Here is a 24,337-nt window from a genome sequence, read left to right on the forward strand (position 1 = left end):
GCAGACTGCTCTGGCACCATCTGCTTCTGGCAAGGAATTTCTTCTCTACATTCCCAAATCCCGGAGAAACCAGCAGAAGGGCCCTTCTGGGAAGCTTCTGAGGACCTCAGTCATTGCCTGGGGCTCATGCCTTATGCCTGTGGCCTAAGTCCGAGCCCTGGGGAGCCCCTGGAGGCCATGCAGGGGCTCCTCCCGTACCACTCCCACGGCCTGGCCTGCCTGGACTCACGCCATGATGCCCGACAGGTGGAACAGCTCCGCTGACAGGTAGGCCATGTAGCTGTAGAGGAAGACGAAGAGCGGCTCAATGACGCGGATGTGGGCGGTGAACCGAGAGGTGAAGGCTGCCACGATGCCGTAGACCACACCGACGAACACCCCGCCCAGAGCCACCACGAAGAAACTCAGGAAGCCGAGAACGATGTCCACAATGCCCACGCGGTCATAGTTGGCAAACTCCTCAAAGAGGTGATACAGGACCTGGGGAAGATGTGCAGGCTGGTGGATGGGTGGGCAGGGTGGCCCCGAGGTTCCCTGGGGTCCACCATGGCGATCCCCTGCTCAGTGGGCTACAGTCGCAAGAAGAAACCAAGCGATAGGAAAGAAACCCTAGTGCCAAGTAGGTACACAAAACCCAGGGGGCCTCACAATGCCTTCTGCAAGCATAAGCTTGTGAGTTTTGACTCCCAATAGAAAAAAGAAAAAAAAAAAAAAGGGTGGGGCAGGGAGGCTGGAGTCCTTGCCCTGCTATTCCCTAGTTGTGTACCCAGAGTCAAATACTCAGATTTCCTATGCTTCAGCTTTCCCATCTGCAAGCACAGAAAGTGGGCCCATCTCGAAGGGCTGTTGCAAGGATTAAGTTAGTAGAGGTAAAACGACCCAGACGGGGTTAGCAGCTACAGGTACTACTAAATTGGTCTATCTCATTCCTCTCTGCATTTCAGTCTCTTGATTAGCACAAAGCAAGGAGGTTCAGACAATGAGCTAGAACAACAGTTCTTAACCTCTGAAAACCACATGGCCAGGTAATACCAGACTCAACTCTGGGTGTGCTGAGAAATCTCCATTAACAAACTCCCCAGTGGTTGCAATGAGCAGCCAAGTTCAGATGCTGTGGAACAAGAGACTCTCTAAGGCTTCCTCCACCTTCTGGCCTAGTAAACAGCAGGTCTCTGTAATGCTACTGTAGAATGTCAACACGGCACTTCATTCACTGGAAAGTTTTGAGCAGTCTTGAGCCTAGTCAGCACTGAACCACCTCTTGAGGTAGGCAGCTGTGGTTGCCTGCTCCCTTGCTAACTTAAGTTCCAGAGAGGTAAACAACAAGGCAGAAGGCCCCAGCCCCGTAGGACGGGGTCCAGAACTTGTTCACTCAGCCTGTGGACTCAGGCCTCCTGCGTAGGCTCAGCTTTGACATTCTGTGCTCTAGGAGCTGGCACCACGGCTCTCTGGTCTACTCAAGTCCAGTCCAGTCTAGGCAGTTCTGCCAGCAAGCAGCTGGGAGTTTCCAGGCCTGATGGGAGTGAAGAGAAGATGTGAGAATCCTTGACAGGGAAATCTCCAAAGCCCCCAGCACCTGAGCCGTCCCTGGAGGCAGTAAAGACATGGCAGGTGAGCTGCACCAGGGCACAGCCCTGATTCCCGGGAGCCCAAGCGCAGCTCTGCTGTCTTGGAAATGGGGAGGACATCCATGCTCAAGGCTCCAGGAAAAGACCCAACTTGGGCCAGGCAGGAAGGACAGAATGGGACATTGGTCAGGGTCTGGTGCTGCCTGGACCACAGCCGTCTGCGAGACAGGGCGGGTCACGAGCAGCAGACAGCCACGCACACTCTCAGCCCTGGGCCACCTGACCTGACTCCTGGCTGGAAGGAATTCACGGTCTACCACATAGGCTGAGGGGGCAGCACAGAGTACAAGGTCCTCCTTTCTGGGCTGGTACTATAGGCAGTGGCACTATAAAGAGGTAGGGTGGCACAGGTCTGTGCTTGGGCTCTGAACTGGACTATTCTGTGCAGATATGAACCCCAGCTATATCTGTAATCATCTAATACAACTTGGTGCCTCAGTTTCTGTATCTGTAAAACTAGGATTATAGTGCCAACTTAAGGTAGTTACTTGTGGGTCAGACAAGGCAATACACACCTGGCTGGATGGGAAGTACCTGATGACCACCGCAATCACTACCACTACTGTCACCGTGGGAGATGCCGCTGCATCCAACTTACCCCCTTGGTACAAGCACACCCACTGTTCTCAGTAGCTCTGCGCCCACACTGACTTCACCAGTATGAGTAGGAACCCCGAAAAGGGTCTGGGGCTATGGCTCAGTAGCAGAGAGTACTTGCCTAGCATGCATGAGGCCTTGGTTTTATCCTCAGAACCTCCAACCTCTCTACCCTACCAAAAAAACCCCCAAAAAACAAAAAACAAAAACCTCTAGGAAGAGGATGGGCTGGGTTCTGAGAGAGCTGTGTCACAAGTAGAGAAATCAGGACTGCTATGCTAACCCTGGACAAGAGCTGGTGCTAGAAGAGACCAGGACCAAGGCCTGCCTGCTCAGGCCAGGCTGCCGCTCCACCAGAGCTTTGAGGACCAGGCCAACGGCCACCTAGGAAGAGGAAGCCGAGGCTGTCACGGCTGAATACCAGACGGTCGCTGCTCAGAGGTGCTGCTTCCTGCAGGGCCAGGGTGAGCAGGGAATATGTGTGCGAGTGGGGACTATGCACGCAGGCACATCCTTGTGTCTTCCTGTGCGTGTAGCTGTTCAATGAGTGACCCTGCTTAGGAGGCGGACACAAGTGTGCACATACACATACACATACCTGTTTCCTGAGGAAACTGCTGGCTGAGAGGATGCACGCAGGCATCTATAGCGTCACTACACACAGATTTTGTTGTGTACCTGCCCTCACTAGACCCTCAGAGGAAAGCACTGACACTCTGCCACTTTGCAGCTGTCATCCATGAGGCCCAGAGAGGTAGAGTCACTTGCTTATGGTCACACAGCAAGCCAGTAGATGACTCATTTCACTTATCAACCCTCTGGAGATTTGGGGGAGGGAAGAATGACCTTTTTCCATAATTTCCATCCTAAAACTCTGCACATACTAAATTCTAGACTTAAGATACAGACAAATGAGAGCTAAGGCCCCTCATGAGAGATGAAATGGGCCACAAAGAGGAAACTGGGGCACAAGGAGAAGAAGTACTTTGGCCAGGATCACATCAAAGTGGAAGTCAAGGAGGGAGCATAAGACCTAGCAAGGCCAAGAGTTCAGGCCCTGGAACGAGACAGACCTGCTTTGGTCACAAAGAGGTCCTATCACCTTGCTTCAAATCCTGGTCCTAACACAGTCAAGTGGGCTATTCAGCTTCTTTCAGCCTGTTTCTTCCTCTATAAAATGAGGACAGTAAATCTCTCCTCAGGTTGTCCTGAGGATTACGTGGGAGAGTTCATGTCAGAGGGCTCAGCATGGTGCTTGGCACACAGCAAGCATACATGGGCACTGGTGGATTTTATTACTGTTATTAGGTGTGTGTGCAGGATTGACTTCTGGACCCAATGAGGGCTGGGCCCTGTGTGCGTATGGGCATGGCCCCTGGCCCCTCACCACAGTGACGGCGTCATTGAGCAGTGATTCCCCGAAGACCAGGATGTGCAGCAGCTCATTGATGTGGATCTCCTCAAAGACAGCCAGCACAGCCACCGGGTCCACAGCCGAGATAATGCTGCCGAAGAGCAGGGTGTCCAGCAGGCCGATGTTGTTGATCTGCTCACCGCCCACCTGGCACACGGCAAACATGAGGCCGCCCAAGAAGAAGGCATTCCACAGTGTGCCCACCACAGCGAAGATCAGGATGGTGCCCAGGTTCTCTGTGAACTGCCTCAGGGGCAGGAAGTAGCCCGCGTCCAGGATGATGGGTGGCAGCAGGAAGAGGAAGAAGACATCTGACTGCAGGAAGGGGGGCGTCTCGCCCACGCCCTTGATCAGGCCCCCCACCAGCAGCCCCACCACGATCAGCAGGCAGCTCTCCGGGACGATGCTTGAGATAGTGGGGATCACATGGAAACCTGCGGAGGGCGAGAGAACGGGAGGCCATGGGCTTTTGGGGGATCCAGGAGAGCAGAAGGTTGGGGACAGGGCTGGGGACCAGGAGAGCAGCTGGCGAGAGGTGCTCGGCTTGGTCTCAGAAGGCTGCTCTGTTAACTCTCTGGGCCTCAGTTTCCTTGCCTGTAAAATGGAAGGGATAACACCAGCTTCACAAGGTTGTGGTATAAAACAAGCGATGTTTTTAAAGTGTTTCTTTTCAAAGGATATACCCAGGCTGTCTCTACCACTGTCATAAAATATTAGAAAGCAGCAGTCTGTATGTTGCCAGAAGGCAGAAATTATAAATTGATTACTGAGGCACTAAGTACCTAAGGCTATAATCCTACACCTGAAGCCAAGGCGTCTTTCCAGGCACAGGTTCAGGGAGGCAAACATGGGCTCCACGAGAAGAATAACAATCGAATGCTTCTATCTGAGGGAGGGTGGTGAGTTCCCTGTCATGGAGGTATGAAAGCCAAAAGACAGTGAATGGTGAAGCAGTGGCACAGGAGACAATAGAAAGCACAGAAGAAGCAATGAACATTAGTCCTGGAGGCCTGAGATCCGCCAATCCGCAAGGCACATCCAGAGACCTCTAATCCCACACGTGCAGATGGCAGACATTTTACATAATCACGACACGCTTCCTTGTGGAGGTCAGACAGCTGCTTAACATGGGGTTTTGGCATATAAGACAGAATCTACTTGCCACCATTCCTAGCCCAATTTCCCCTTCTCTGAAGATGGGGCAACTGGTTCAGAAAGGGCAGGAGTTGTGCCAAAAGCACAGGCAACTAAGCAGCAGAATCAGGAGGTAACCAGGTCTGTCCCTCAGCTCGCTGCAAACTCCTTACTTCTGAAAGTCAAGGTTTCCCAGCCTCCTTTCCCATCAAGGCATCTGCATGCCTCTCCGAGGCCATCAACCACTTCCCCAAGGAGTCCTGGCCCATAGCAACATGCCATTCTCTGTCGGGGCCCACCTTGGGCCTCCAAACAAAATCAAGGTAGCAAAAACCTCTGCCAGGGCTGGAGAGATGGCTCAGTGGTCTAAAGCACCTACTTGAAACAAGCTTGGCAAAGTACAGGGACCTTGGTTCGATCCTCCAGCACCACATGCCAGCCAGCCCCGCCCCCTGGTGGGCTGAGCTGGCCACACACACACACACACACACACACACACACACACTAAAAAAATGTAATAAATAAAAATAAATATTTAAAAAAAAATAAAATTATTAAAAAAAAAAAAAAACAAAAACCTCTGCCAAAGAGGGCCATCTTTGACCACAGAGCCTCAAGTTCCCTACAAGTTATTTGGTTTTATTTGATTGCTTTGTTTTGGGCAGGTAAGTGGATAGAGGAGACCTGAGCACCCAGTTGCATGCTGAGTACCCTAATCCCCAGGGTCAGCCCAGCCAACTTTGCTCAGACAGAAAGCCCTCCCTCCACCCTAATCAGTAAGCTCTGTGAAGGCAGATGTCATCCTACTCATCCCAGGACTGACAACCCAGGACCGAGGTGGGTGTCTTGGGGCAGCAGGGATGGCTCCTGTCCATCTGCACGCTTCTTTTTTTTTTTTAAAGATGACAGGCCTTTTTTATTATTATTTATTTATTTTTATTACATTCATTTATTGTGTGTGTATGTGGCCAGCTCAGCCCACCAGGGGGCGGGGCTGGCTGGCATGTGGTGCTGGGGGATTGAACCGCGGTCCCTGTGCTTTGCCAAGCTTGTTTCAAGTAGGTGCTTTAGACCACTGAGCCATCTCTCCAGCCCTGCACGCTTCTTATCTTAGTTACTTTTCTCACTGCCGCAAGTGGTAGCAGCAGCTCTTTCCATCCCTTAGAGTCTACCTAGGCTACATACCCTGAGGGCAGCAGTGATCACACCCAGGGTGGCTTCCCATTATCCACTCCCAGAACTCTGCCAATCCAATCAGTGGACTGATTTAGTAACCACACTCTAGCTCCAGCCCTCTCTGAAAAGCCCCACCTATGACTGCATGAGGCTTTCACAAGCCATAATACTTTCTGATGACCTGTCTGGAGAGGTCACTGCTCTCAGTACCCTGAGATTCTTGGTCTACATCTTTTTTTATTTCCTTTTTTTTTTTTCTTTTCCCCCCAGTTTTGTGGATGGTGCATGCTGAGCAAGCTTTCCACCACTGAGCCACAGGCCCACCCCACCCCACATGTCTTTAAGGAGATGGACTGGCCCACGCAAAGCTATAAGCCAGAGCTTACACTCAAAACATTATCCAGGCCCAGAACATGAGCACAGTGACTCCCAGGGACATGAAAACCATGTTGGGGTGGGAGAGGGTGGGGAGATATGTCTCCCTCTTACGTCAGGAGGGGACCTCAAATCCATTTGGTGTGTTTTCCTGATTTCAAAACAGACTTAACCAAAAGTCACCTTTTCCAATAAAAAGCCCCTGAGTCTTCAGAGAGCCCACCGGTGCTCAGCCAGCTTAGGTACTCTGGGAAGAGCAAGGTCTTGTTGCTCCGAGTCTTTCCTGCTCTAGGCCTACAGGCCTAATTTTCAGCACTGCCTCTGTCATCTGGCCATGCCTCAAGTCCTGTTCTCCCCACAGGCCCAAATGTCTTGCAGTCAACCCATGTGCCACATTCTCTTCTGCCTGAAGACCTCTGCTTAGCCTACTTTCTCTCTGGGCACCATTCCTGTACTCTCCAATGTCCTGTGTGGCCAACGCCCTGTGCTTCTACCCCTCCTTCCACAAAGTGTTCCCTGGCCCCTCTGTCCACCCAGATGAGGGCAGAGACCTTTCTTGGTGCCTCCCTCTCTCACAACCTTCAGTTCACAGTCACTGCCTAGAGGCGACTCCCAGAAGATGAGGGGAGCTCACTGATAATGGAGCTCCCCCTGAGGTCAGACAGCTCAGGCACAAGCAGGGGAGACAGTGCCACAGCTCCCGCACAGAGACCCGTGATACTCTGGAGGGGAGAAAGGAAGACATGGCTGCAAAGCTTGCATTGTGAATGTCCCCCAAAGACCTATACTGTAAAGGCCTGGTCCCCAGGGTGGTACTACTGGGAGGAAGCAGAAGCTTTACTACTACCCAACAGGAGGTCTTGGGGGTCACAGAGTGGGCTGGGGCCCCCATGAAGGGGTCTGTGGGGCCTCTGATCCTCATCTCATTCTTTCTTGCTCCCTGACTCATTATGTAAGTGGCTCTGTTCTATGTGCTCCCACCACAGTGGGCCTTACTACAGGCCCAAAGTACTAGGACCAACCAACCTATGAAGGCCTCCAGAGCCAAGCTGGGCGATGTGGGCCACGCCCATAATCCCAGCATTCCAGGAGGATCGCTGCAAGCTTGAGGCCAGCCTAGGCTACATAGTGAGTTCAAGGCATCCTGAATTCAAAATCTATAGCAAGATCCTGTCCCAAGAAGAGGGGTATGAGGGGCTATCAAGGCTTTCTTCACAACAGTCCACCTAGCCTTCTCCAGGACGTTCTTTTTCTCTTTTAACTTAGCCCAAGCTCACTGCACAGAGCCAGTTTCTCCCTCATTCTTCACTTTTACTTTCTCAAATAAACTTTGCCACTGCTGCTTTCTAAAGAGAAAGAAGGGCCAGCAAGATAGCTCAGTGGACTAAGGGCCTGCTTAGGCAAGCGCAGGGACCAGGGTTCGATTCCTGGCACTGTGCCCTGCTGGCTGTCCCCGGGCACACTGAGCCTGCTATTGAGACTGGGCGTGGTGGCGCATGCCTGTAATCCCAGTGCTGAGGAGGCTGAATACAGGAGGATCGCTAGGAGGCTGAGCTGCATAGTGAGATCCCATACCAAAAACATAAAAAGAAAAAGCAGTGTAACACAGAGACGTGCCAGTAAGCTGGAGATGCAGAGATTAAGTTGGTGGCAGGTCCTCGTGGAGGAGGAAGAACGCCTGTAATGAAGCAACCCAGGGACAATAACCTGAAGGATGCGTCCTGTTCCTGACAGTGTCCCACAAGCCAGCACTGCTCTGGCCGTGTACACCACGTTCAGTCTTCATAGGAACCCTGGGGGCAGCTATTCCCCCACTACAACCTTTTTTGTGGTTCTAGGAATTGGACCAAGGGCTTTTGCACTGAACTATGTCCCCAGTCCGTCCATCCATCCATCCATCCATCCATTCATTCATTCATAGAGAGGAATTACTAAATTTCCCAGGCTGGGCTTGACACGCTCCTGCCCAAGTGTTCCTACCATGCTCAGCTTGTGCCCATTTTGCAGAAGGAAAAGCTGGTCTCTGCAAGGTGAGGTGGCTTTCTATGAGTAGGTGAAGATCCTATCTGTAGCTTAGATGCTACAGACCTGGAGCAGAGAGCTAATTAGTCCTGTGCTCAGGTGCCAGTACTTTTCCTGAGCTGGCTGTGCCTGGCACTAGCGATAGGGAGGCAGCTTAGGTTCAGTTCCTCGGTGAAGAGCTGATGAATGTGGCCATGTTTTCATGCTTTCTGGACTGTAAGACCACCATCATAGGTAGACGGACAGCTACAGGATGGGAGTTCTGGAGGAAGACACCTCGCCAGGCCCACAAGCACCGTCCTCCTGACAGGGAGAGGGCTCAGCAAACTCTTAAGCCCGCTCCCAGGTACCAGGCTGGAGCTGTGTTCCTGAGTAGCCCTGCCTTCCTCTCTTCTTCAGTTTGGCCCTGTGCCCCAGTGAGCAGCAGGATCTCTGGGCCTTGGAGAGCATGCAGAGCAAGCAGGTGCACTTCAGGTAGGGGTACTGGGCAGGCAAGGCAGGCAGGCAGGCAGGGCAGGGCAGGCAAGGCAGGCAGGGCAGGGCAGGGCAGGGCAGGGCAGGGCTGGGCTGGGCTGGGCTGGGTCCTGGCTTTGGGGTGAAATCTGGATCTGGTCTTGGCCCCTGGCCCACAGTAGGCAGCATATTACTGGAAAGTGTTCCCTGGGTGGGGGAGGGGAGGGCTCTGTCTGGAGGAGGCTCCTTCCAGCTCACTGAAGGGAGGAGTAGCCCTGGCCCTGTTTTCCCAAGGCCTGGAATACACCATCTAAGAGTCAGAAAGCTTGCTGACACTAGGTGTGGTGAAAAGGCAAGGAAAAGGGACAGAGTCCCAGGTAGACTGATAATGAAGCAATATCCCAGAATGCCAAGAAGCAAAGTGGAACTTGCCAGGACTCCAGCTTATGGCAGTGGTGATGTCACCAGGATGGAATTGGGGTGGGGCGGGGCAGGGAGAATCACATTCAGAGATGCAAGCTGGAACAGACCCATGGAGAGCATTTAATTCTCCACTGCATGGTTAGGAAAATGAAGACTTGCAGGCAGCCTGTGTCAGTGGTCACATGACCAGGTCCACCAGCGAGAGTAGGGCCACTCTGAGGCCTCCTACCTGCATGGTTCTCCCAGAGAAAGAGGCAAGAAGGTGTGGAACTCAGCACCCCGGCCCCAGGGCTAACCCTCTGTCCTACTAGTTCAAGGCTTAGAAGAAGCTGGGTTGAGGAGAGGTGTTTTTCACTCCACCCAGTATAGGTGGCAGATTGAACACCTGTGTGCCTGTGCAGGGGCCCGTGGACAGGCACATCACCAAACCTTGGATTGGTGGGAGCTTTCAGCCCTTTACTACGAGAACATTTTACACACATCTCTCAGACTGTTTCCATCTGCACAGACTGGCACTCTCAGTTGCCAGGGTGACCAGAGCCCTATCCCACTTCCCACAGCTCTCTGCTGACCAGGAAGTCAGAGGGGAGTGAGGGCGGGGAAAGGAAACTCTGAGGCCCACCAGTATCCAGGGTAGGCTGGGAGCCCTGCCGCCCTATTTCCAAGGCTAGGGCTGCAACTCGGCCAGGTCCCAAGGGATTCCAAGTGGTTCCATTTCCTTAACTCCCTCTGCAGCTGCCCCAGCAACCAGCCTGGACTACAGCAGTGAAAGGGAATACCTCACAAGGAAAGCCCAGCACGCCACAGCTTCTAACAACGCACACGGGCACTTTTCATCTCATTGGCTGCCTGCTACATCTCTGGAGGTCACAATTTTACAGATGAGGAGACTGAGGCACACAAAGGCGAACCAACTTGCTCAAGTCACACAGCTGGGAGCTGGGATCCAAAACCTAGGCAGCCTGGCTCTTAACCAGACTCTGTTCTTAACCACTCGCCAGATTAACCCGTTTTCTTCAGATTTTGTTTCCAAGGAGAGCACCTGCTCATGACTGAAAAGACCCAAAGCAGTTCCCAGAGGACCACGAGTAGCCATTTCTTCTGTAAGCCCTTGTCCAAGAAAGTCTCTCACTGCTCCCCTTCCCCCCTACTGCCTTGTAAAGCCCTCAGGAAGTCCCAAAGCTAGCGCTTCCTGGAGCTAACCCAGCTGGGAGGAATAAATCTTTTCTAGCAACTCTTAGGAACACAGGCAGTTCTTCCCACCATCAAGGCCAGCTGTGAGCACCAAGGAGCAAGATTTTAAAATAGAGGACAGAAGCAGCACCCCTGCAGAGGAGACAAACATGGCACCATCACTCCCTCCCTGACCCCAGCCTTGAGTTCCCACCTCTAGCAAACTGGGCTCCAACCAGGGAGCAGCAGGGTGGCCTGTGCAAGGTACTTTACGTCTCCCCACCTGTTTAAATCCTTACTTCAGAGAATGTCTGAGGTACAAGGAAAGCAGTAAAGAATGCTAAAAAATGCTGGGATGCAACATCAGTGGAAAGTGGTGGCTATCACTATTTTTTTTGGCTGGCTCAGCCCGCCGGGAGGGCGGGGCTGGCACAGCACGTGGTGCTGGGGAAATGCACCTTGGTCCCCCTGTGCCTGCCTAAGCTTGCCTAAGCAGGCTCTTTAAACTGATGAGCTATCTCGCCAGCTCACTATTACTTTCTTGAAAATCTGAGTGAAAGCAGGTGTGGTGCACAAGACTGCAATCCCGGCGCTTGGAATCTAAAGCAGGAGGATCACAAGTTCAAGGCCAGCCTGGGCTACACAGAGTTCCACACATACCAAGACACTGTCCCAAAACAAAACCCAAGTAAAACATGAACACTGAGTTACTGTGACCTGTTGGTGTACGTGTGTCCATGGCTGGGCTATAAGCTCCCAAGGGTGAGAAGTTTCTAGAACCATCTGGCTCTCCAGCTTCTAGGACAGAGTAGGCATTAACTGCATATGAACTGAAATAAAACTGATTCGTCAGCAGGCAAGGCAGCGCATGCCTATAATCCTAGTTAGTTAGGAAGCTGAGGCAAGAGAAGCCTAGGTTCAAAGCCAACATGGGCAACTTAACAAGCTACTGTCTCAAAATTTTAAAAATATAAAATATTAAGGATGTAGCTCAGCACTTCCCGGGTTCGATACCCAGTACCACAATCAAACAAAAACAAAACTACTGACTCAACTCCTGAGATGTAAAATACAGCAAAGGAGGAGGAGGTAGAGATGGATCTGGGCTTCTAAGCTATGTGAATCATTACGTATAACTGAAATGTACCAATAAAATCTGTTTGTAGAAAAACGAGAAAAAAAGAATAGGTGGTATTAGTTGGGCATGCTATCCCAGCTCCAGGGAGGCTGAGGCAGGAGGATCACCTCCAGTTTGAAGCCAGCCTGGGCTACATAGAAAGACCATCTCAAAAGACTAAAAAACAAAACAAAACAACCAAGAGAATATGTGAAGGACAGGGAGATAGCTCAGCAGCATAAGCACTTGCCTGGCAAGTGCACAGTCCTGAGTTCAATCCTCAGTACCAGAGAGTGAGAGAGAGAGAGAGAGACAGACAGACAGACAGACAGACAGACAGACACACACAGAGAATGAGTATGTGGTATTAAAGAAAAAAAAGTAGGTGGTGTTCCCAAGGACCATTTGAACTTTGAAAGGTCAATAAAAGTATGCCAAAAAAGGAGCTATATATTCTAAAAACGCCTTCCACAGTACCTTGCACATGATGAATGTATACTATTTGGATAATGAAAAAAAGGAAAGAAGACAAATAAGGCAGACTGGCTTCAAGTCCTTGCTAATACACACACATGGAAACTGCTGTGATGATTAAGTGGCACTTGGCATGATGACACAAGCCGGTAATCCCAGCTACTGGGGAAGGTGAGGCAGGAGAATCCCAAATTTGAGGCCAACCTGGACGACTTAGTGCAATGTTGTCTCAAAAGGATTTTTTTTTGCAGGGGGGCGGGCTCAGGATGCCTTAAGGGCAGGTCTAGTATGGCATGAGGATCTGGGGTTCGCACCACAAAATCCTAAGCCTGACTCCTTTGCTTAAGCAGGCACTTAAACAACTGAGCTAATGGGCAGGCCCTCCAGTGTTGTCTCAAAATAAAAATTAAAAAGGGCTGGTGATGTAGCTCAGTAGTAGAGCACTTGCCTAGCACATGCAAGGTCTTATTCAGTCCCCAGGAACTCCCCACAGAAGATTAAATGAGATGATGTGTAAAGTACTTAGCACAATACCTGACACGCGTGTCTGGGTCTCATTTCCTCTCAATAACTAGCATGGTGCTCAGAATAATTAAATTAGAACTACCTGGCCCTGGTGACTCAATAACACTTTCTAAAAACTGTACACCAGTAATGTCCACTGTAGGACTACATGTGACCATGATCCACTTTAAGATGTACACTCTGGCAGTGCAGGAAAAGTGTTGACCCATACAGTATCTGATGTGAGGTGCCAAGCTGGGTCTTTTACATCCCTCCTCTTGTTTCATGCACTACCCAGACCTCCACCATAGATGAAGGAAAGAAAGATAAGGGGGGTGAATGCCCAAGGCACCTGGGCTGGGAAGGCAGCCATAATTAGAACCCAAGTCTCCTAATTACTAGTTCCTACACCATGCTGCTGCGGTGAGACTAATCCTGTCAGGATCAACAGGAAGAGAATTCAAGTCTGCAACACAACTACTCCCCCACAAAAACAGCCATAAATAAATCTGTTCCCAAGTACCTGGGCAGGACTCATTCCCCAGGCTGAAGGAAGCCAGTCTTTCCATGCCTTTTCTTAACACTGTTCCACATCACACCTCTTGTTTCTTGCTTGCCTGTCCACACTTCAGGGAGTCCCACACTGTTGAGGAGACAGGCTTCCACCCTCCAAGAACATGAGGTGGATGGGAAAACAGCTGAAAAGCTAGCCAAACATCACCAACAATGCTAGGCTGCCGAGGGCCTGGCAGAAAGAAGGCTGGCCAGAGGGCCAAGCCCAGGTTCCCAGAAGGACAAGCCCAAGTTCCCGATCTTCACAGCAGTGGAGGGCTTCAGTTTCCTCATGGGTCACAGAAGCAACTTGTATACAAGGACAAAGAAGAGAAGGCTGATAAGATAGGAAAGATCAGAAGAGCCATGGTGGGCTGGAGGGGACCAGGCAGCCCCCCAGTAATAAGCAGAGCATTGCAGCTAGGAGCCCTTCTGCGAGGGCCAGCAGGAGATGCTAGTCCACTCAGCAGCAGGTGCACTATTGCGAAGACTCCAAGGTCAAGGACCTTAGCACTGGGGACAAGCCTCTCACATGCACTGTGCCTCTCTTGCCACCCCCTTCTCTTCACCCCCCCAAATTAATCGGCCCCTCTACTCAGGGCCCAGATGTCCCTCAGGCCCCCAACTATAAAAGTACACTGGGGAAGTTGCCTCCTTGAACTTTACCCACCTCTCAAAGCACAGCTGCTGCCTTCTCTGAAGTTTTCCCTGCAGCTCCAGACCGAGACAGGTGTTCTTCCAACCCAAGGAGCTAGTGCTCAGGTCTGTGAGGCACCTAGCACCAGCCCTGTGTCCCAAAACGAGGACACTTGGGAAAATGGGTTAAGAGGGCTAAAGCGTTTTTTGTTTGGTTTTGTTTTGGCAGAACTGGGGATTGAACTCAGACTCTTGTGCTTGCCAGGCAAGCACTTATTCTATTGAGCCATCTCCCAGGCCCTAAGAGGGCTAAAGCTTGGCCTCAAGGGTGGGGGAACAGAGTGAGCAAATGCACAAAGAATGAACCTCAAAGCCATCTGCAGCTCATGGGGTGTGCAGTCAGCAGGAAATGAGGCTGGGTAGCAAAGGAGCACACCAGCCTGAAGCAGGCAGCAGAAAGAACTGACCCAGTGCTGCAGGCCTCAAGGGGTCCCCCAACCTTCACATAACCTTCCCACCTCAGCCTGCAGCTATTCTACTGCCCCGGGGCTCAAAGACCCACTTCATTAGTCCATACCCCATGCTCAAGCATCACTTTTGGGGGCTAGCCAGGCCTCCTCAGTCACCCCCCTATGTTGGATTAATTCCCCTTAGCAGATTCTCCCTCCCTGCAGCTAAGTAGAGGATGACTCACACAGGGTGGGGGAGGGGCAGAGGGAAGGGACAGGGACAGGAGGAGCAGCAGCGAGCAGAGAGTGGTGCCTGGTGAGGGCTTCAGCCAGCAGCATGGTTACCTGGGGTGAGGGAGCTGTTTGGGACAGATCGGGTTGGAATTCAAGCTCCTGAGTCAGGGATAGCCTGGGTCCCTGGCAGGAGATCACATCATTCCTTGGGGTGTTTTGTTTAGTTTCTGCTGCACTGGGCTTTTAACCCAGGGCCTTCACACTGAGCTATATCACTAGCCCAGTTTTTTTTTTTTTGTTTTGTTTTGGTTTTTTTTTTTTTTGCAGAACCGGGGATTGAACTCAAGCCCTTACGCTTGCCAGGGAAGTGCTTATTCCACTGAGCCATCTCCCTGGACCCCATTAGCCCAGTTTTTAATTTCTTATTAAATTACTCAGGCTGAGCTTGAACTTCCAGGCCTTCTACCTCAGCCTCCCAGGATGCTGGGGTTAAAGGCCTGTACCACCATGCCCAGCTGGTTTGGTGATTTTAAACAGAAGCTAAGATTGGTTAAATTTTTTCTACAATGTTATATAAACTTTTTTTTTTTTTTTTTTTCAGAGGAGGGGTGCTGGAATCAAACTCAGGACCTTCCACTTGCCAGGCAGGCTCTGTACCACTGAACTATATTCCTGGTCCTCTAAACACACTCTCTCTCTCTCCCCCCCCCTCTTTTAATGTACTGAGTACGGGATCTCACTACATAGATCAGACTCACAGCAATCCTCCTGTTTTTCTGCCTCCCTAGCGCTGGGATTAGAAGCGCGCGCCACTCTGCCCAGTCTCAAGCACTCTCTCAGTGTGCTCTGGGGGCAGGGCCGGCCAGCAGGCAGGCCGGGGATCAAACCCCTGGCCCGTGTCTGCCTAAGCAGAAACAGATGCTTTAATCTGTTGAGCTATCTGGCAAGCCTTATAAACTCTTTAAGAAGAGAATCAGTTCTCGTTGATTGTTCCTCTTTTTCTTCTGAGATAGGGCTCACTATGCAGTTCAGGCTTGCCTTGAACTTGAAGTGATTTTCCTCCCTGAGCCTCCCAAGTACTGGGATAATAGGTGCACACCTGCACATCTAGGTCCAGCCCCAATTTTTATGTTTTTATGTATCAGTTAAAAAATAAATTTGGGCTGGGGATATAGCCTAGTGGCATAAGCACCTGCTTGGCAAGTGTAAGGTCCTGAGTTCAATCAATGGTACTAAATAAACAAATAAATTTAAACCAGGCATGGTAGTCCATGCTTATAATCTCAGCACTGTGGAGGCTAAAACAGGAAGATCTCAAATTCAAACCCAGCCTGGGCAACTTAGCAAAATAAAAGTTTAATTTTCTTTTCTTTCTTTCTTTTTTTTTTTTTTTTTTACAGAATTGGGGATTGAACTCAGGCCCTTGTGCTTGCCAGGCAAGCGCTTATTCTACTGAGCCATCTCCCCGACCCCTTAATTTTCTTTTTTTCTCAAAATAAAAAATTTTAAAAGGGTTGTCAATATAGCAAAGCATGAAGACCCTAGTTTCAAACTCCTAGTACTATAATAATAAAATTAAATGTAACCAATACTGTAAAAGTAAAAGTTACATGTAGCCAGATGTGGTAGTGTAAACCTATAATCCCAACATTCTGGGAGGCTGCGGCAAGATTGTAAATTACAGCCTTGCCCGGGCAACTTAGACCCAGTGTCAAAATTAAAAATAAAAATAAATAAAAAACAAAACAAGATTATATATAAATGGTCAAACTGCTTCTGAGTACAGACTGCTCTAAGGATTTTACCATGGCATCCTGTTTAATTGTCTCAACAACCCTACCTAATACAGAAGGTGCTATTACTACTGCATCGTAAGGTAAAGAGAAGGTCAGAGGATGGCCTCTTCCTTGCTCAAGGACACAGAACCAGGACAAGAGCAGGACTTTGAGCCAGTGTCAACTGCATCCCTCACAGTGTACCCACTTTAGAGCCATCTTGTCTCTGCCTGAGCCATAACACCACAGCAGTTGCCCAACAATGGCACCAGAGTGGAGGCTTGCTTCTCGTGTCCTGCCAACCTCTAGGAGGAGCTCCAGGCAGGCTTTGCCTGTGTCACTGGCAGTGAAATCAAAGGGCCTTTGCTTCCGGTTTCTCTGTACCTTCATTTAACCTCCCGGCACCACTGGCATTAGAAAAAATCTAAGTGACATTCCTGGCAGTGGGGGCGTTTCTTGGCTTCCTAAACTTCAAACCTGGAGTGTGGAGGAAGCACACACACACAGATTGTCGGAAGTGGAAAAGAACCTGGTTTCAAGCCACTGTCCCTGCCATTCCTGGCGGCCCTGGTGTGTGACTTCCAGCTTGGCCCTCCTTCCCTGTGGCAGCCTACCACTGGCCCGTCCATGCTTCCTCGGCTGCTCTGAGGAGGTGAGGCCACATCAGGAGCTCCAAGTGCCCCCGCTCTGAGGTACAGCAGGGGTAGAGGAGAAACAATGAGAGAGGTTTTATTTCTAGGAACTTTAGAGCCATGGGAAAGCTGAACTTTACTTTTCAATGAAGGTAGAGTATAATGTACAAAATGCAAATTTGGGGGAAAGCTGAAACGAAATATAGTACTAACTGCCTTTTGTTCATAGTGTCTGTTCTAGTTAAAATTTGTTGAGCCATGAAATATAATGATGTACAGTACAGTGGGACCTCTGTGCATGAGTGCTTTTGTTTGAGAACAATTTGATTCGCAAACAGGAGCATTTGGCAAAATGTTGCTTTCCTTAGTGAGCTCTGCATCAGGTGACAAACACGACTGCAGCCAGCTTTCCTACATGAATGTGACTATGGCCATCTTTTCCACAATCAGAGAATTGGAGTCAGCTTGTGAACCAAGGCACTACTGTCAACTTGCTCAGAATATCATACTTAGGAACAGAATGATAGAATATTGAAAGGTGATAGTAGGAAGGCAACACAAGAGAAATCCTACCGCTTCTAGCTTACCCTATGCTGGTTGTCCCTAGAGTCCTGTACAGCATGACATAGCCCTCCATGAAGAGTCTGGTCATGCTGCAGGGTTGGCTGGCTGTCTCCCCTGCAGACACAGGCAAGTTTGTACCCTCTTTCTCTCAGATGCCCAGCACTGAGCCCACGCCTGGCGCATGGTTAGGAAGCATAGCTTGGCTGATGAGCCTGCATGACCCCAAAGGGCTGAATTCCTGTCTGACCTACCTTGCTTTCCAGCACTGGACAAGCAGCGATGTCTGGCAAGGCAAGACAAGGACATGAGCGTGGTGTGTGTAGAGAAAGGATTTCAACTGGGAGCAAATAACTCTAAAGGATAAAGAGGAAGTGGCTACTCAGATGGTTAGAAAGCAGCCTTTTCTCTGGTCCTCACCACAAGCCTGGCAGTGGACAGCAGATGAGGAAACAAGTGGAGAGATCAGAGACAATCCAAGACCACAGGGTAACAGGGGAGCCGGGTCATAACACCAGGACTGCTGACTCCAGTCCAGGCTCACCTAGGGCCAGGTGGTGAAAGGCATTAAATATCCCGTGAGCATGTGCATGTGTGGGAAGGAATGCCTAATCAATGTGAAGAGCCAGGCAGAGCTACAGGGCTGACTTGAAGTGACATGGAGCCACCTCAGGGAAGAAGTCAAGTGAGATGGCACTGGCCACTCCAGCTCAGTACTCTGGGGTGGAGCCAAGCTGTCCAACCACCCAACCACTCAACATGGCTCCAGTGGTGGCTGGCACTGTCTTCTGCACAATCCCCACAATGGCTGAGCCCTCTATTCCCACCTTGAAATGCTTGGGAGACCAGCAAGGTTCTGAGAGATTCAGAGGGAGGAGGGGCGTGCACCAGCCCAGGCTTCAGCTCACTGGGTGCTCTGAGCAGGCCCTTGCCATTCTTTGATCTCAGTTTCCCCAATCCCAGCAGCTTGTTGACAACTTCCCCAGCTCTCACATCTGACCAAAGTATCTGTTGCAGGACAAATCTGGATCCTGTAATCCCTGCTAACAAGAGTGGTGTCTGGGCCCAGGACAGTGTTCTACAGTGTGATCACACAAGGCAGGTGGAGCTAGGGTGCTAGCTTCTGCTCCTAAAGCTCTGAGTGGGTGCAAGCCAGCACCAGCACCTGCCAGTGCCTTTCTGAGAACTCAGTGGTGCACACCTGTAATGTTAGCTACTCTGAAAGCAGAAGCGGGAAGATGATAAATTTGAGACTAATCCAGGCAGCTTACTGAGATCCTGACTCAGAGATAGAGAGAGAGAGAGAGAGAGAGAGAGAGAGAGAGAGAGAGAGAGAGAGAGAAGCAAGCAAGGTAGGGATACAGTTCAGTTATGGTAGAATGCCCTGAGTCACTCCCAGTATAGCAAAATGAAAAAACTTAACTTCTCTGTGGCTTCTGACAAATGGTATTGCCCTGCACCTGAGTTCCTTCCTCTCGGATATAAGAGGAGGAACACTGGAACAAGCAGTGTCTGTGGCCCAGCACTGCTGGGAGAGAGAAGAGAATAGAGGTAAAAACATGCTGTGGTAAGCAAAAGCAAAAGCAAAAGCAGCCACATAGAGCTGGGTAAAGGTCATTATAACAGCTCTGCTTTAAGGAAGACACGGAGGTAGCTAACAGCGCCTTGGGTGAAAATGGGATGCTCAGGTGCTTCTCTCTTCAGCAGGGAAGGACGCATCTGCTCTCCAGGGCTTGGCCTACACCACAGTCAGGTGTGGATTCAACTTGCCTGGACTTGAGCTCAGCGCCAGCACAGCACAAGTGTAAAAAAAGCAAAGGGGCTGGAGCTTCGCTGCAGCCACAGCCCAGCCTCACTGCCAGGCCCTACTGCGGTAAGGGCCTGGCCATCAGGGCAGCAGCCCACATAGAGGCAGCTTCTCCTCTTTGGGGCAAGGGACAGGGTCCCATGTGTAAGCTTGAAGGTGCTGAGGAAGGGGGCAGGAAAGGGAGACATCTGAAGAAGAACACCGGGAGTCCGTCAGCTCAGGAATCTGTCCAGCTATATAGGGAGGCAGAAGGGCCTGTGGGAAAACCAGGCAGCCTGGTCTCCTGCCACCGACCAGCCATGTCTCCTTGGCAAGTACTGAATCTCTGAGCCTCAGTTTCTTCATATGAAAAGGACATCTCACACTTCCATCGCAAAGGGCTATTTCCACGAGATTCTGTATTTCAAACTAGAACCAAAGAAACACCCTGCCAAAGGCACTGGCCGAGGTACTAGTCCCTCTCTTCAATGTTTGTTTCTGGCTCCTGAGAGGGCCCCTGGCATAAGGCACAGCTGCCCAAAGCAGCCAGAGGCCTGGGGACCTACGCCACACTCAGAGGTAGCCCTGCCAAAGCAGAGCTTGGTCATGAGTGGTTTCAGGCTGCTTCTGGCTACAGGCCCAGAACCATCGAAGGAGGCCAAAGGAGGAGGGAGCCCCCTAGAAATCCACAGAACCTGCTTGTTGTCACCTGTAAATTCTGCAAAACTTCTGCACACAAAGACCATGATGGTGACACAGGTCATAAGATGGGCTTGGTGAAATCTGACCACTCCAGTACAGAAGTAGGTTCCCTGCAGCCCAGTAGACATCCTTTCCAGGAGACATCCTGAAAGCCTCCAGGAAGGTGGGAGCCGCAGTGGACAGGCATGGAGGGCCTCACTTTGCTTCCTCTTCTTCCACACTGGGGTCAGTTTGTTGCTCAGACCTCTAGGAGCCAGGAGATATACTAAGTGGATGGGAGAACTGAGCATGCTCAGAGGAGGCTGCCCTTTATAGGACACTACAGAGAAATGATGAGGACATGGCCAGGTTTTGGTTCCAAAGCCAGGAGGGCCCAGGGCTCAAGACCTCTCCCTGAAGAGAAAAGGTACAGCAAGAAGCCACAGAAGATTAGAAGAGGTAGGGCCATCCAAGGCCATCTAATCCAACCTGTCTCACAGAGAGAAAAAATGAAGTCCAGAGAGAGCAGAGACTTAGTGAAGGTCACACAGCAGAGTACTAGCAATCTGGCACTCACATTTAGGATGGTTTACTATGAAAACAATCCTCATGTAGAACATGGTGCCAAGCTATTTCACTCTCTTTTAAACACAGGGTTTCATTATGCAGTCTAAGCTGGCCTTGAACTCACTATGTAACCCAGGCTGACCTTGAACTCTTGGTGATCCTTTTGCTTCAGCCTCCCCACTACTGGGACTAGGATTACAGGTATGTACCATCATGCCCAGGCCATTTCACTTTTGACACTTTGCTTACTTTAACCTTATGATTCTCTTTATAGCCCCCTGACCCAGGCACCACTCTCCTCATTCTATAGCTGAGGAAATTGAGACAGAGAGAGGTGAAGAGACTTAACCTTGGCCTGCAGTCTCATCTTTCTGCCTCAGCCATGGCCTTCAACCATGCTGCCTGCAGCCCTGGGTCCCATTTCCTGCCCAGCTGCTGGACTGCATGGGGCATGTGGGGAGCAGCGGCCAGGATGCACTGCCAGCGCTCTCTCTACTTTGCCCTGTGACCTCAGCCAGGACACTGCCCACTCCACACCTCTAGCCTTCTCAGACCAGAGCAGGACAATTGTCCCCTCAGTCAGAGAAGCAGCCACTGCTTGGGACCCTAGCTAAGGGGAATGGAGCCCCATGTCAGCGCCTCCCAGGCCTGGGTCTGGCCCACACGCCTCCCCTCAACACTGTGTGTGCTGCCTTGGGGAACAGGGTGCATGCAGCCTTCCGGCTGGAGTCCACAGGAAGGGAGAATTATCAGCAAGCCCTGAGTGTTCCCTTTGCCTCAGCAGCACCACAAGGTGGACATCTCCCTTTCCATTTTCTAGTGGACAAACAATGGTCCAGAGCTTTGAAAGCTTGCTCAAATGACCCACAGCCAGTAAGGAACCAAACTGGTATTTGATGCCAGGTCTACTTGATTCCAGAGGCCAAGTTCTGCCTTCACGCTAGGCCTGGTGACTGCTTCCTGCCAATGAATCTCATCCTCAGCACGGGTCTGCAATGAGGACCGTGTGTGAGGTTGGGAGCCCCTCTGTGACAAAGCACAGGGGGTCAAGGGTCCCAGGCAGACTGAGAGGCTGCCTGCCTCCTACTCTCCTGCCAGCTGGCCGACCCCCCAGAAGTAATGCACCCTGCCCAGGAAGGAGATAAAGAAGCCTTTGTCAGCTCCTGCTTCCGCCTGCCTCTACGCTGGCTGCTGGGCCTGCACAGGGTTCCCTGTGTGATCCTGCACATGGCACACAGGCAGGGTGTGCATGCCTCCCTGTGGCAGGGAAGGACAGATACATGTGGCAGCAGGAACTGGAGAGCAGCGCTGTTGGGCAGAACAATTACTTCTAATCAGCTTCCTCACCAGCCTCCCCCTGAAATGGGGATGTTGATAGTGACAGCACTTTTTTTTTTTTTTAACTTATTGAAGGTTTCTATCTCCTCATACTATGCAGTGAGCTAGACACTATCATACCTATATCACAGATGAGAAAACTAAGGCTCAAAAAAAAAAAAAAAAAAAAAAAAAACTAAGGCTCAGGGGAGCAATATTATCTGCATAAGTGAAGTGGCAGGGCCAAAAAGAATCCAGACCCAGGAAGGTGACTCAAGAGCTAGTCAACGCTCACCAACTGGGGTGTTTCTCAATAGTTCCTCATCTTGCAGCACCAAGAGAAGGATCAGGGTGACAGTTCTCTCGGTGATCCAAAGGTGGACACAAGCAGGGCTCTCTCAGAAAGCGCACAGCAGCAGATATGGTACTGAGGGTGGGCGCTTGCCTGGGAAATGGGATGAACTGTTCCTGAACATGAGCCCCATGCTGCCCCAACTCTTTCAGTAGGTGGTACTCTGGCCTTGGGCCTCATTGGCCATATAAGGAAGGCAGAGGATTGCATAGCCAAATGTTCCTTTCACCCTGACTTCCCAGGATTCACATTACCCAGTTTCACCAAATATGTGGATAAGTTAGTTAACCTCTGTGAATCTCAGAGTATATAATGGGGATAACGCTACCTAAGTCAACAGGACCAGGTAAGGACCACCTGAGATAAAGAAGGCAGAGCCAGAGGCAACAGTAAGGCAGGGCTGGAGTTCAGGTGGTGGTGGTGGTGCCCCCTACACTTAGTACAGCACTTTCTCTCAACTTCTGTCACTCCAGGACCTCGCCCTGAAACCAGATACCAGGGCTCTCCCCAAGCCCCACCTTGGGCCAACAGGGCGCTCCCAGGTGGGCCCTGCCTGGCTCCTGGTTATCACTACCTTGGTACTTTCACAATGAGCCACAGCTCCAAGAGGCGGTGAAGCCGGGGCACCAGGAGCCATTTCTGCCGCTGTGTACCTGGCACTGTGTGCAGTGGCTAAACACCTGGTGGGCCAGGGCTCTAACTCTTATCATACCAAATGCTTCCTGAGAAGGAGCGGGTGAGCGAGGTAAAGGGCATGTCTGTTTCCAGATTCTTGACCTCAGCCAACCCTGTGGTACTCCCTAAGTGGACAGGGTGCAGGGGTCCCCGCTTAACTTCTTAGGTGTGCAGGATGGTGGAGCAAGCTGAAGCCCAGGTGTGGGGGTATGGTTAGGACCCGGAAGGGTGCTGCAACCTACTGGGTCAAAGCTCCCATGGCTCGGCTCTGATCTGCCTTCCTGCTTCTCTACCTTCTTAGACCAGAGCACACTGGGTGCTCCTCACTGCCTGAGAATTCCAGTCGCCCAAGTGGCCTTGGTCAGGGAAAAGGGGACAACTAGAGGCCTGGACATTTTGTAAAGTGCCCTTTTCCTGGGAGGAAGCCCTATAGATAAGGAATGAGAAGCTCAGAGCTACGCTTGGCCCAGAAAGACTGAAAGCCTTCTAAGGGAATGCCCACTCCGCAGGAAGTAGCTGTTCAGACTCTAGGAGTTGGAGATCCTTGGTTCAGTTCTGGCTCCATTACTTGCTGGCTCTGGACATTTCTGGGGCCATAGTTTGCTCCTGTGTAGCATGACAGGGCTGGTTAACTTCTCAGGGGTCCCTTCCAGGTCTGACAGCCTATGATTTCACATAATAACTAGCACACGCACACATCACTTTCCATTTTGCTTTGTACTTTCATGTACATTTTCTCATCTAAACCCCATGGCATCTCTTGGAGGTTGAGTACAGATTCTATTACACTAACAATGAAAAAACCAAAGTGCGGGGCACATTTAGGCCAAGAACATACAGACAGGGAGTGAGTGACAGCCAGGACTCGCTCCTGATGTCTGGAGGCCAACCTGGGTCTACACGTAGAGTGGAGCCGGAGAGACCAGCCCTGCCAGGTCTGGGTGGAAGGCTGAGTGACTGGTTTGGGGGACCATCCCAGACTATCCCTTACCAATAAAGAAGCTCTTTTCAAAAGGTCAGATTTATTTAAAAGTAAGTTACAGGGGGCCTGGCCCTAGCTCAGGCCTTTAAGTGGCTGCTTCCACAAAGCTGTCAGACTCAGGTTGCTGGAGTTCCAACCTCACACCTCTCCAGCTGGCCAAAAGTGCCCTGAAGGCATTCGAGGAACAAAAAAAAAAAAAAAAAAAAAACCCTTAAAAGTAAGTTACAAAACAAAATGACCATGAAAACTAAAAAGATGGTGTCACAGAAGCCAAGACTAGAACAATGATTAGCAGAGCCTGGGAAGAGCTGCAGACAGGACGGTTATTGGGTACAGGGGTACAATTGAGTAAGAAGAATAACGCTCCATGTTCCACAACACAGCAGGTTAACTAGGGTTGGCAGCAATTAATTATTTCAAAATGGCTAGTAGAAAGGATTTTTTTTCTTCTTTTTTTTTCTTAGCAAAAAGGAAGGAGCAACCCTCTTTCCCTCCCTCATATTTGTACTAAGGCTACCCGCCCTAGGGTAGGTGTATCATTCATACCCATAATCCCAGCTTGAAAGGATTTTAAATCTTCCTAATACAAAGAAATAATAACCGTCTGAGGGGATGGATATACCAATTACCCGGATCGGACCAGTACAA

General features: G+C 50.7%; 1 protein-coding gene across 1 annotated transcript in view; it reads right to left on the reverse strand.

The window, feature by feature from the left end:
- The window catches only part of Slc9a1 (solute carrier family 9 member A1), a 56,261-nt gene that overhangs the window by 8,761 nt on the left and 23,163 nt on the right, over positions 1-24,337 (reverse strand). The window contains exons 2-3 of the mRNA XM_004642861.2: positions 3,613-4,073; positions 230-480 (exon numbers count right to left, since the gene is read on the reverse strand). Of these exons, the coding sequence (XP_004642918.1) occupies positions 230-480; positions 3,613-4,073 (712 nt within the window). The remainder of the gene's footprint in view (positions 1-229; positions 481-3,612; positions 4,074-24,337) is intronic.

Source organism: Octodon degus, unplaced genomic scaffold (assembly GCF_000260255.1).
Source record: "Octodon degus isolate 3935 unplaced genomic scaffold, OctDeg1.0 scaffold00163, whole genome shotgun sequence".
Taxonomy (NCBI): Eukaryota; Metazoa; Chordata; class Mammalia; order Rodentia; family Octodontidae; genus Octodon; species Octodon degus.